The sequence below is a fragment of the Sarcophilus harrisii genome, chromosome 1, assembly GCF_902635505.1.
Source record: "Sarcophilus harrisii chromosome 1, mSarHar1.11, whole genome shotgun sequence".
Taxonomy (NCBI): Eukaryota; Metazoa; Chordata; class Mammalia; order Dasyuromorphia; family Dasyuridae; genus Sarcophilus; species Sarcophilus harrisii.
In genome coordinates, this window is record NC_045426.1 from 365,696,255 (window position 1) to 365,710,156 (window position 13,902).

General features: G+C 34.2%; 1 protein-coding gene across 1 annotated transcript in view; it reads left to right on the plus strand.

The window, feature by feature from the left end:
- SKOR2 (SKI family transcriptional corepressor 2) overlaps positions 1 to 13,902 on the plus strand; it is a 54,538-nt gene that overhangs the window by 25,098 nt on the left and 15,538 nt on the right. The window contains exon 6 of the mRNA XM_031945977.1: positions 8,564 to 8,631. Coding sequence (XP_031801837.1) covers positions 8,564 to 8,631 — 68 coding nt within the window. The remainder of the gene's footprint in view (positions 1 to 8,563; positions 8,632 to 13,902) is intronic.

Genomic DNA, 13,902 nt, shown 5'->3' on the forward strand with positions numbered 1-13,902 from the left:
CAATACTGATCTCACCTTCTCTGAATTTCTATCACATTTATTGTCAATATCAATTAATCAAAAAGTCAGCATCTAAAGTAGGGTGGTATTCATGAAAGTGTAGACAGTATAACTGCAAAAAAACTTGGCAATTGATTAAATATGAAAAATAATAAAGAATAATCAAAGATGATTTCAAGGTTATGAATTTTCTGAGTAGTTTGGATGAAGAGGAAGAGTATAATCCAGGAGCTAAATCCAGGGAGAAATTGAGGAAAAGAAACCTGAAGGTTAGTAGATTGTTACCAAAGGTTCTCAATGGGGATGAGTAAATGAATAGAATGAACTTAAAAAAAAAAAAAGGAAACTGCAGAGTATTTGTGTCAAATATAGAGTTTGGAGGTAGTTAAAAATACTAAGAAATAGGTCAACTATTTTTCATGTCCCAGTGTACCAGCTGCATGAAAGAAGGATCAGTGAATACTAAAGAAGATAGTCAAAGATATAGCATCTTCTAGAGAGGACAGTACCACAAGAATGTGAGAAATAAGAGATCTAAGACTAAGTATAGTAAATATAATTATCTTATATTATCTGCAGTCTGATCTTTATCCAGGAAGGTACCCTTTGCTTTGGAACTTCTTGTTTAATCTTGTGACTGACTCCAAGAACTCCTTTCCCATTTTGGAACTGTGATAAAGTTGCCAATCAGTGTCAGCTGTACCTAGTGCCAGCAAAAGATTCCTTATAATCTCTTTCTGATCAATTGTCTAGAGGCTGGAAAGGAGTCTCTAAGATTTCATATCCTTTGATTCAAATATTACATGCTATACATATATACCAAACCATACATCTCAAAAATTCAATAATAAAAAGGAAAATTCCAATACAGTATAATATTTATAGTAGCCAATTTTTTTAGTAGTCAAGGATTGGAAACAAAATAGATAACTCATAATTCAAGGATTGGTTTAACAAGTTTGGATTTTTTAAATGCCATGGAATATCACTGTGCTATAAGAAACAGTCAGTATGAAGAATACAGATAAGCATAGAAAGATATATGATCTGATGCAAAATGAAGTAACCACATCTAAGAAAATATCATACATAAAAAGATTACAAAAATTTCACTATAAAGAAGTATAAAGAACAAAAAATAAAATGATTAAAATTGCATTCCATGGCCAAATGAGATGACAACTCTACCTCCTGTTTTCTTTCCCCAAAGATGCAACATTATTGATGTGAAGTATTACATATGATTAAGTAGTTTAAAAAATTAACAATAATAGTAATTATCATCATCATCATCATCATTATTATTATCATTACATTCAGGTCTTCCTGAATCCAGGTCTAGGGCTCTAGCTTTATCCATTGGGCCATTTAGATGCCTTGGTTAGTTAATGTTTCTGAGCATTTTCCCCTTTTCTCTAATTTTTAATGATAAGGGTTGATTCTCTGAAAGAGGGAGGAAAGGTTAGGATATATTGTAAAGGTAGATAATATTAAAACAAAAGATTTCAACTTTTTTTAAAGACTAGAACATGGGTCAAGGGCACAATGGAGCAAATATTCAGAGGATAAGAATTGGAGGGCAGGGAGGCAGAGAAAGGATGTAGATAGGAATAAGAGTTTGTGAAGAGATATCAAAGGAAGGATTTTCACTTTAGTAGATGGTAATTCTGTATTCTGGAGATAATCAAAGGAGAGATGAAAGTTTTCCAGAAATAAGATCATGAAAGAGCCAGTTGATTAGCCCCCAGCTCCTAAGATCTGTGAGAATTGAGCACAACATTTGGGCAAGCGTGTTATTCTCAGATTTCTCAATTTATCACTCTAAACACTAAGCAATATAGGAGTAGATAAATAAGTTAAGGATTCAAGGAGTTCTTGACTACATATCTAGGCCATTAAATATCAGGTATTCAATTTCCCCAGATGGACCTGTTTGAGATCTCTGAAGGAAATGAATACTTTTGGTTCAGGCCCTCTACTATCTTTGGCTTCCTGAGGTTTGACCTGTCTAATATTTTTTTCAATTTAGATCCATTACATTATTTCAAAATGGCAGCAGGGGGAAAAGAAGTATACACATCTACAAAAGTTATCCATATGTAAAACAATCTCCCAATCTCTTAAATTCCCCAAAGAACAGATTAATGGATTTGCTCAGTATCTCTGCTGGGTAGGAGCTTCCTCTGGCATTCTGGCTCCCAGAGGCTCAGAATCTTTGATGGGAAGTGAAGCCCCTTATGAAGAAGAAATATTCAAGATCTCAGCATTGAGGGGATTGTGAGTGCACCCCTTTATATTAGCACTCCAGAAAAAGAAACTGAATTAGTTACCATATTGAAGTTCTAAGAAGTACAAAAAAGGAGAGAATAAATGAGGGTATGAAAGACTTAAATGACTCTTCCCTTTAACCATGAAGAAGCCATTGGCTTTTAGAACGAAGATGTTGAATTGTGACAAGGTCAAAGAAAAAGCTTGTAGCAAGAAAATGGAGGCATCAGATAAAAAAAGGTCAAAAGTGAAAGGAGATAAGAATAGTGTTGGGTTTTTGTTTTTGTATTTTCTGCATGATTATGAAGTGGGGAAAGCTTGGCCTTTTAGAATTTAATTTAGTTTAATTCAACATGTCTACTATATGAAAATCATTCCATAAAAGCATAATATAACTGAAGCAACATTAAGTTTACTGACTAGGTATGCTGCAGCCACACTCTAATTTCTCAGGAAAAAAAATGTTATTTCATGTCCCTTTTTTTAACTTCGTATTCTATCAGTGGATTTAGGGATTTTTTTTTAATAATTAAGTTTAGTTAAGTTTTATTCCTTTAATTTTATTGAAGAATAACAATCATGTCACAGAATCATAAGATCATAGATTGAGAGCTGAAAGGAACCTCATAAATCATTTAATCTAGTTTATTAAATAAATATGAAATATAAAAGTCCCTGCATGAACACTCTAAGGAATGTTCTGCACATGTACCTTAGAAGTGCTGGATTTGTAATCAGAAGACTTGGGTCCAATTCCAGTTTAGCACAGTGCCTACCACGTAGTAGATTCTTAAATATTTTTTGGTTAAATGTCCCTTATTAAATGAATGATTTGGGAAAGACAATCTCTATGACATTGTTCCCTCATTTGCAAACTGGGAGGGGAACAGCACTAGATGCTTGCTAAGATCCCTTCAATGCTGATAGTCTATGATCCAAAATGAACTGAATGTATGAATTCTCAGAAGAAAATGCCGATGTGAAATTAAGGTAAATGTGGGCAAAAATAAATACTTATACTTCAATGTACAAAGCATTTAGAATTTAGAAAGGCAAACACATGATTCTTGTCTTTAAGGAACTAAATTTTAATGGGGGAGAGAAACCTATGTGTAAGTGATAAAAATATTTATAGAAATGGTCAAGATCTGTGATTTCATTGGCATAGAGAACCTCAGATGAGGAAATGTCTTCAACTAATCTTTTTTCTACTGATTAACATCTTCTTTTTAAGACTTGCTTAAGGAATCTAAGAGATTAAGAGATTTGCCCACGATCACGAAGTCAGTGCATATTGGAGATTAGACTTCAACCAAGTTCTCCTTGCTTCTGAAGTCAGCATCCTATCCTCTAAGCCACATGCTCTTCACATAACTCATGGTGGCTTATAAACACTAAATGATTTCCTAGAGTAGTGATATGATCAAAGCCAGAAATGGTTAACCTGGGAAGACTTCAAGGAGGAAGTGAAACTTCAACAAATTGCTTTAAAAATATTGATCAAGTCAGCAATGTTTCTGGATGGGAAAGGATATGGATTAGTGGGGTAGAGGGGAAACAATTCTGGTTGGAAGAATGACAAGGTGATGTCAAAATAAATACTAAATGAGTCATGCTAGGGATGGTAAGCTGCTGTGCTTGACTAAAACAGAATGCACAAGTTAGGATGTAGTAAAAGATAAATTTGGAGTAGGGAGAGGTTAACTGTGTGTTAAAACTCACAGTCTCTGTTCTACAGAACTATCTTTTATAACAAAGAATGAAAAAGAAGAGGGAGAAAAAATAGTTGGGCAAAAACTAACAAATATAGAAAAAGTCTGATAGATGCAATATTTCATACACATTGTCCTACACTTCTACAAAGAAATGGGGAAAGCTTTCTTCTTATATCTCTTATTAAGGTACAAGCTTGGTATTTATAAATTTGCAAGATTATTTTTCAATTGTTTGTTGCTGTTATTCTTTTCATTTACACTGAAGTTGTTGGGTTAATTTACTTACTTTTTGGTTCCATTCACCAACTTATATTTTTCCAAACCAAAACATCTGTCACAAGTCACTACTCCCCTATATGTGTTGTCTACCTCTATTAGAATATAAGCTCCTTAAAGGTAGTTATTTTAATTTTGCATCCTCTGCTCTTAGCACATAATGAACCTTTAATGTTTTGTCATTCACTGTGCATATTGTTTGTCTAGTTCTGCTTACTTCAGGCTGTGGAAATTATGGGAAGCATACCTCTCTTTATTCATTATGTTCAGCATTTTATATAGCACAATAATATCCTATTACCTTCATGTACCACAACTTGTTAGGCCATTTCCTCTGTTTCCAATTCTTTGCTATCACAAAGCATTTAGCCGAAAATATTTTGGTACATAGCAAGCCTTTTTCCCCCCATCATTGAACTCTTTGAAATATATGTTTGGGAATGGAATTGCTAACCTAAGAGGTATAGATATTTTTAAGTTCCTTTCTTCATAAAATTCCAGATTGCTTTCCAGAATGTTTGGAGCTACAGCTCCACCAACAGAACTAATTAGTGTGCTCATCATCCCACAATACCTCCAATATTGACTATTATCTTTTGTCATCTCTGCCAGTTTTCTGGAGATGAAGTGAAACTTGAGAGCTGTTTTATCTGTGTTCTCTTATTATGAGTGATTAGAGCAATTCTTTCATATGGTTTTTCATTGTTTGCAATTCTCCTTTTGAGAACTATTTATTCATATCCTTTAACCACTTATCTATTAGGAAATAGCTTTAGCTTTAATATATTTCTGTTAGTCAGCATCTTCTCTCCCTGTCTTATCTTTAGTTGTATTAATTTTGTCCATACAAAAGTTTTTCAATTCCATGTAATCAAAATTATCTATTTCATCTTTTGTCATCATCATCTCTCTCTTTTTTGGTTAAGAATTAACTCTCCGTCATAGCTGTGAACAATAGCTGACTTCATTTGCAGTTTGTTTTTAGAGAGCCATTGCAGGCTTCTAAAGAGAGACTAATTGGCATGATTAAAATGACACTTTAAGGAGATGGATCTTGCTGATCTACTCTGATAGAGGCTGGAGGTAGGGAGCTGAGAGAGAAGATTTTGGAGATCAATGATTCCTTTACAACTTTATATATGCAAAGCAATGGGAAAATACCACAGGAACTATAGCTTGATTTGAGTTAGGGGCGTGTTGCTTATCAGGCTTGCCAAATAGGTATAATAAAAAAACAACCAGCATATTTGAGAAGGTATAACTTAAAGTCACTGGTAGGGCTAGAGTCTATTAAATAAAAAAAAAAAGGAGGGGAATAGGGTCCTGATATAGTGGGTCTGTACTTGGATCTATACCCAAGTCAAGACCCATGTTTGCCTGAGTTCCTCATCTGCAAAATGAGCTAGAGAAGGAAATGGCAAACCACTTCAGTATCTTTAGCAAGAAAACCTTAAATGGGGTTCCGAAGTATTTAGACATAACTGAAATGATTCAACAACAACATGCTTGGGTTTCAACATTTTTTGTTTGTTTGTTTGGTTTGGTTTTTTATTTGTTTGTTTTTCTAAACAACTATGATTAAGAGACTTGCCTAAGGTCACATAGCCAGTAAGTCTTAAGTCTCTGAGGTTGCATTTGAACTCAGGTCCTCCTGACTCCTTGGCTGATACTCTATCCACTGCACCATTTAACTGCACCATCTAGCTGCCCCCCAGAAGCAATCTCTTTAAGATATGGAAGGAGTGAGATCAGCATTCCTGGAGGGGATGTGTATAGTGATGGAATCACAGATGTCCTGGAGAAGTGACCTAGCTAGTGCACTATTTTTGGGCAAAGACCATAATTCAAATAAATGCTAATTTTCATTTACACAGTCCTGAGTAATGTTTATTAGTCACTTCCTTCCCATTTATTTTCCTAGATTCATCAAGGGAGCTTTATAATCTAGACAAGTTGTTTCAAGGCATTTTATCCCCTAACCCAACTCACCTTGCCTCACATCAGAGCAAATTGTTCCTTAGACTCCAAGAAAGAACAGAGAATAAGGCTTTAAACACACACACACACACACACACACACACACACACACACACACACACACACAAACCCACCCTCATCTTTTCACTTTTAACAACTTTGAATAGCTTTTCTATCTTGAAAAATACTAAACAATATAATATAAATATGCTTGACTATGTCAGACAGGTCAAGTCACTTCATCTTTCAGGGATCTAGTCAATTATTTAAAATTATAAGATTATGAACTCATCACTATAAAAGAAGATACTGACTTTCATTGATAAAAAGAGTTTTCTTTTCCTGAAATCCCTATACGAATGAAATCCCAGGTCTGATTTAAAGGGCAAGGACAGGGGGAAAGCATAATGCCAACTTTGGAGACAAAGTGGGAGGTGTGCAGTGTTTCTAAAGCATAGTGCTAGTACCCTCCCACCCTAGCTTGGATATCACAGTTTCTCCTCTTTCCTTTTCCCCTTGCTCCCAGAACTTGGTGCAGTATTCATTTCATCATGCCACAGGGCTTTTGACTTTATCATTATCCCAAAGGCTTTTTTTTGTGTGTTCTTTGGGTTTTTTTTTATCAAATTTCCTTTTTTAAAAAAAATTATGCACTTAAGAAAAATTAATAAACATGATTATTTCCATATAGAGAGAGATAACGGGGGGGGGGGGGGAAGGACTATCTGTGAAAGTTAATCTCTAAAGGATGTATCAAATTTAATGCCATAATACTTAATGCTCTGCTTGCCTATGCCTCCTTCTGACCTTCCTTTTTGCTCTGTTTTGTGTCTTCAAAAGATTTCATTGATGCCCTTTTCTTTGTTTTTTTATCTCTATCATTATATCTCATTCCCTCTCCCCTTTCTTTGCATAAAAAATAAAGTCCCTCCCTTAACAAATAAGTATAGTCAAACAAAACAAATCCACACATTGGTCATGCCTGAAAATATGTCTCATTCTGCTCCTGTCATCCATCACTTCTCTCCCAAGTGGTGGGAAGGATGTTTCATCATCATTCTGATGGAGTTATGATTGGTCATTGCATTGATAATCTTCAAGTGGAAAATGAGGTCATGTTTGTCTTTTTTTGAAATAAGAAAAGTCAAGTGCTCTTACATTTGTAATAATCATATTGGAGCAGTTATGACAAATATTTGGAGGAAATTCAGGAATAATTTTCTTACTATAAAAAGCCCAGAAACTTTCCAAATACAGGAAGTTGATTTCTTTATTTTTTTGTTTTGTTTTGTTTATTTTGTTTTGTTTCTGGGATTAGATCTCCCTTTCTCACCCAGTGTAGAAATGCAGATACCTGATCCTTCTACTTTATCAGCATGGAACTTTGTCCTACTCCATGTCTGACTTGGACTGATTTACTCTTCCTTAGGCAACCGAGTAACCCACACACACACTCCCAGGGGCTCCTTATCTTGATCCCATACTTCGGGTGGACACCTGATTAGCTTTAGCCCTAATGTAGCTTAAAACTCTTGAATTTAAGGTATCAAAATAACCTCAGTCTCCCTGAGCAGGTGTCATAGGCTTGTACCATCACACTCAACTAGGATAATTTCTTAAGATTCATTATTGCTGTGACACAATGAAGAATACAAGAGAATGGCCACAGCTATATGCTATGCCTAATCTCACTGGGGATCCCCTATTCAGAATCTGATCAGTCTAATTTTGTGTGGCTTTTCTCCATCGAAGAATCAGACAGAGACAGGAATCGATGGCACTGTTTTCACCATTCCTGAGAATTAAGACTTTCAGTGAATCAAGATAATGTCCAATATCTGGTTTACCTATGCGGTATAACCTAGCATGAGTCTGTTACTATAAAATAATAAAGTCTAGTTCAACCTAAATGTTTTTTATTACTATGGAGCTCAGACTTGGCTTTTCTCCTACCTAAGCTGTGTCTCTCCTTGGGGTCCATGCCTTAGTCCAGTGGAAGTCATATAAAAGGTCCACAATTCACATATATCAAGCAACAAATGTATATTGAGTACTGTATATGAAGATTAGTACTAGATGCTCTGGAAAATACAACAAAGCAGGAAATATCAACTCAGGCTTCAAAGAGCTACTGATCTAGTTATGGTGATATTGTATCACAAACAAACAATTCTCAGAACAATTTTCAGTTTAATTTTTAAGAATGATACCAAAGAAGTGGACCATGTTTTAAAATGCCTTCAGTGATATTTTGACTTGAATGTACTAAAATGATATTTTTTGTATTGCTATTTTAATTAATTTCTTTATTTCTCTCTCTCCCACAGATAATTTTCAGGACCAGATGAAAAGAGAACTAGCATATCGAGAAGAAATGGTACAACAGTTACAAATTGTAAGATATATTTCTTTATACTTCAAAAAATATTTGATTTATTTTGTTTTTGACATTATATTTCTTTGATTCACTTTTCTCTCAATTGCTTTGAATTCTAATTACCAAGGGATTACTTAGACATAGGACAAGCAGATGTGTTAGTGTGTTTCATCTATCTGTAACTCCTTAATATGTATCAATAGACAGATGTGTAAATTGACAGTGTGGGATACAGAGACTTACCTGAATCTCTCATAATTTGTATTTCGCAAACCCTAAGACTTCTACAAACACAATACTTAGTGTGTATGTATAGATATATGTATGTCAATTAAATTCATATTAAGAATGATGACAAGAAACAAAGCATTTCTGAATGAAATGAAACTTCTTAATTTCCTTATGATAATGATTCTTATAATTTTATAATACCCAAGATCTACTTATACAGTAACAGCACTTAGCACAATATCTAACAGTTGTTGTTGTAAGTGCTTATTGACTGACTGATAATGAATAAATAAGAATTATTTTTCTGAAATGATTACCCTCTCTCTCTGAAACTCTTTTCTGATATAGATCTCTCTATATATATTATTTTTCAGCAGTGCTTCTCAGACAATTTCCCAAGCTTGTCATCTTCTATCTATAAAATAAGGAAAATATTTCTCTCCCTAAAACATTTATCAAATATACTGAACTACATGGATAGAATCCTTTTTTAAGAATTTTTAACGTTCAGGGCATGGCAATTAGTATCATTTATATTGCTTGTTATTTTGAGATTTAACATTTGTCCATGTCTTGTTCTTCATACCACGATATGTATGTATATATCTATTTGAAATGTTGTTAGCCTGTCTATCGATTTATCTATCCATCTCAATTTTTCTATAAGGAATGTTTTTTAGCATTTTGTTGTACCCGTGAAATTGTTTTTATATTTGTGAAGATTCTTGACATTAATGTTATAAACAATTTCATTTTATTTACACATTTTGAGGACCACTTAAAAAGTGATTGTAAGTTAGAGTTGCATGAACAATTTTGTCAAGTTCATTATTGACCCAAGACACTCAGGAACCTCAGCCAAATCTGCACATCTCCGAGTAGATACTTAGCTTTTAAACAAACTCCTTTATCTCCCTACTTGTATTTTTTAATTATACTTGTTTATTTTGGTAGCTATACCCAAATTCAGCAAAAAGAACTTCATCTTCTTTAGTTGATAGCCATTCTTTAGGGAGCTCAAATCAATCAATTTGTGGCATATTTGCCTTTATGTTCTAGAACATAACAGTTCTAAACTTTCTCATCCAGAATATTTTTGGTTATCTCCTATAATCAACCTAGTGAGTAGTAAGTATATATTGCAGATTTGAGGAAATTTTTAACTTCTCAAGATTCATTATTTAGTTTGGGGAAGGAGGTGGATTCTGGGACTAAGGACTTAAAAGTTTTGCAAATTCCAGTACCCATTTTTAGAGTCACAAAAGAGAAATTATTATCCACATGTAGATTTGATACAAACATAAAAAACGTAAATTAGAATAAAAAGAATCAGAGCTTGATACATTGTTCTCATTGCCACTGACCAAGCTGCCTAAAGTCACTTATGTAACTTTAATATTTGAATTCTGCATCTATATTTTTGAAAATGGAGATAACATGTTGCCAAGGTTGCAAGGAATTATAATTGTTAAGTAGGAAAAAAATTCAAAGTCCTTTAAAATTCTTGGAATGTGAGTTAAGGTATTATCACTAAGAATTTGAATTACATTCTTTTGCAAAGAAATTTCCTTGTCAAATTTGACAAGTATTATTCATTCTGAATGATTAGTATATTTATTTAATTATTAGAATAATTACTCATGGAACACTTTGGGGGAATGCTTATGAGCCATTAGAATTACAATTAGTGGGGCAGCTAGATAACGCAGTTTAAAGAGTACCAGCCCTGAAGTCAGGAGGACCTGAATTCAAATCTAGTCTCAGACACTTAACTTAAGGGCTCTCTCAGGGACTCTAAGAGTGGTATCCTACCTGAACTGGCCCTCCTGAAATCTGACTTCATGGTCTGGACCATTGTTGTCTCTTTGTCCCCAAATGAGGTTCTTCTAGTCCAATCTCCTATTTTCTTCCCTCTGCTAGTCTAAGCTGTAAAACCCTCTTTAAAATATGAATAATGTCATATGTGCTATTTCTTCTAGATAATATATATCCACTTTAATGAAGGACATTAGAAAGTGTTTATTAATCTTATTTATTATCTTTGAAAGTTAAAAAGACAGCATTACATTATGGATAGAGAGCTAACTCTGAGTCAGGAAATAAATTCAAGTCCCATCCCTGACATATACTGCCTGTGTGACCCTGGTCAAGTCACTTAACTTCTCAATTCTCAACTAATTAGTGAAGATTCTAAGTTGAAAAGTGATCTTCCTTGGTAAAGAAAACTTCCTGAGTTTCTTATATCTATGAAATCATGAAATCACAACCATGGTCCAATATATAGAGCACTGTGCTAAGTGTTAGGGACAAAACAAAAAATAGTTCTTGCCCTCGGTGAGTTTACAATCTACCTGAAAATGCTTTAACTCAGCCGAGTAACCCTGATGGGAAACATTTCAGACACTGTTGGGAAAGTTATTTTTGGACAAGTGGGAAAGCGACAGCAAGCTACCTAGTCTATCCGCTCATAGTTATTGACTAGAAAATCAGGACATCATGTGATACCAGCAAACTATTGCTCAAATCAATTATCTGGCCTCTGATCAATTGGCAGAGGGAAATATCATGCACCTCCCAAAGTGCCCAAGGAAAATCTAAATAATTTTGTGGCTATTAATAAGTTATCAGGTTTTAAAGTTACTAACTTTCATCTTCCTTGAATCATTACACTCATAAATGAATATAGTTACTGTGAGATTAGTCTGCCCTTTGAGGCTAGAATAACTGAGTGCAAATCCTCTTATAGTTAGTGAGTACTTTGTTAATTCAGAAAAGAGCCAATTCTTTATATCCTTAAGATGACATAAAAGCACATGTTAATTCTGTAATTACTGAGAATTCAAATACATAAATCCCTCTAAACTCTGTGAAGATTTCCGAGGAAATCTGCACTGTGTTGTTATACTGTGTTTATTTTATTCAAAATCACATATAGAACACTAACTCTTCTTTATTCCATTAGTAAAATGTGAAATGATGATCATGATAGTCAAATGAATCATATGTAGTTATGGAAAAGGGAAACCATATGCAGACTTAGGTTAATAGTTTTTACATGTGTTCACTTATGAATGAAAATAACTTACTAGGACCCAAGTTCTAAAATGTACAGATCAAAGTAGATAGTGAAAAATACATTTTTAAATGAGGAAAGACAAATATTTTGGAAAAACAATTTTAGATACTTATAACCTTCATTTCTAATCCAGATTTGCCAATGAAACAAAACAAAATGTTTTTCCTGAGGTCTATATATATAGAAATTTGAAAATCAAACCAGCTTTTCGCAAAGTTTATACTATTTTTTAAAAGACTTATTTACCCATTCACAAGCAGTATAATAAAAATTCCCTTTACTTAAAAAAATAGTAACTATCACACATTAGGATCAGAAACAAGAGAAGACAACTTGAATCCCAACCAATAACCTTTTGACAAAATTCCTTTAAGGATCTGAATATTCATCCATATATATGTACCCATATGTGTATACATGCTATATGTATGTATGTGTGTCTATGAATATATATGTGTGTGAGCATTGCAAAAGTATGTGTATGTGCATTGTATACTGTCCATATAGTGACTTTTGCCATTATGGTTTCTATATGTCATGGGTTGGCATAAGAAATTAAATGGGAATTTGGGGATAGTGTTGTGAAAGCCACAAATAACATGCAAAAGCCATCAAACAACACAGAAAAAAGTTTAGAAATGCATAAAATATATGTATGGTATTGTATAATGTTAACCCAAATTTTACAGTAAGGTACTATATAAGAGAAAAAGAAAAAAATTCAGACTTCTCTGGTATGAAGGGAAAGTCAAAATAATTTACATGTATTTTCCATACACATGCTGTTTCTCTAACCCCTATGATGTGGAAGGGATAATTGTATGTGTGTGTTTGTATTTGTATATAAAATTATATATGTATATATATATATACATTCACACATATGTATATATACCTATATATCAATAAATGTAAATAGGTAGGTAGATAGATAGACAGACAGACAGACAGTCGAACGGATGGATGATAGATAATCTAACAAAAGCTGTTAGACTCCATCTGGGTATTTGCTTGCTAATGTGGCGCCGTGATTAAAAAGCATGCCTTTTTGCATTAGCTACCACTGTAGTTTATTATAGATATGAGCCTTTTCCAATAAAGTTCCTGAAGGACATTATAAAACTGCAATGCGGAGCATATGATAAATGACTAAACCAAAATACACATTCAGTGAACTTGCAGCTTTGTTGGAGATGCAGGTAGGCAGAGGAAATGGGTTAGTCTCCAAGTGCCCTCTGCTGTTCGGCCAGGTAGCTGCAATTTCAAGCAGCCTCCAAGTTCTTCATTAAAAGCCTCAATTAAAATAATGTTCAATCAATAGATTTAATTTTGATGTTTCGTTCACTGTGGACCTGTAAAAAGGCAGTTTACAACTTCCTGCCTGGGGGAGTGGAACAAGCGCCTCATTCCTGGGAGAAGGGATATGTGTCTTATTCTGTGCCATGGGAGCTGGGGCTGGCCACAGCCCAGGTCTCTCATGATAAAGCCTTAGCTTGGAGATCCTCCAGCATTAACTGGTGGGAACTGGCCCAGGTTTCTGCCAGTTGAACCCAGAGGAGTTTATGCTAGGTTTTTCATTTTGGTTTTGCTTTTTTGTTTTCAAATGGAAGTAAATGACCAAATCCTGACCCTGACTGTGTGACCTTGGGCAAATCAAACCAAAACATCTCTTTTTGAACTTTATATTAGCTAAAAAGTTCCTAGAGAGAGTTTTATTTCCAGCCAAAAGGAAACTCTTGATAAGTAGCTCCAGACTTCCTTTTTCCCCCAAGACCGTTGATTTTGCTGGTGTAGGGAACTTCTGGAGAAGAAACTCCTAAATATAGATCATCAACTATTGGGCAATTTATGATCTTAGAGAACTAACTTGGGCCTTGAGAAATCAGGTGACTTTCCCAAGATCATACAACCAGGTTGTGCCAGAGACAGCATCTAAATCTAAGTGTAGAAGTTAAATTCAGAAAAAAAAAAAAAAAAAAAAA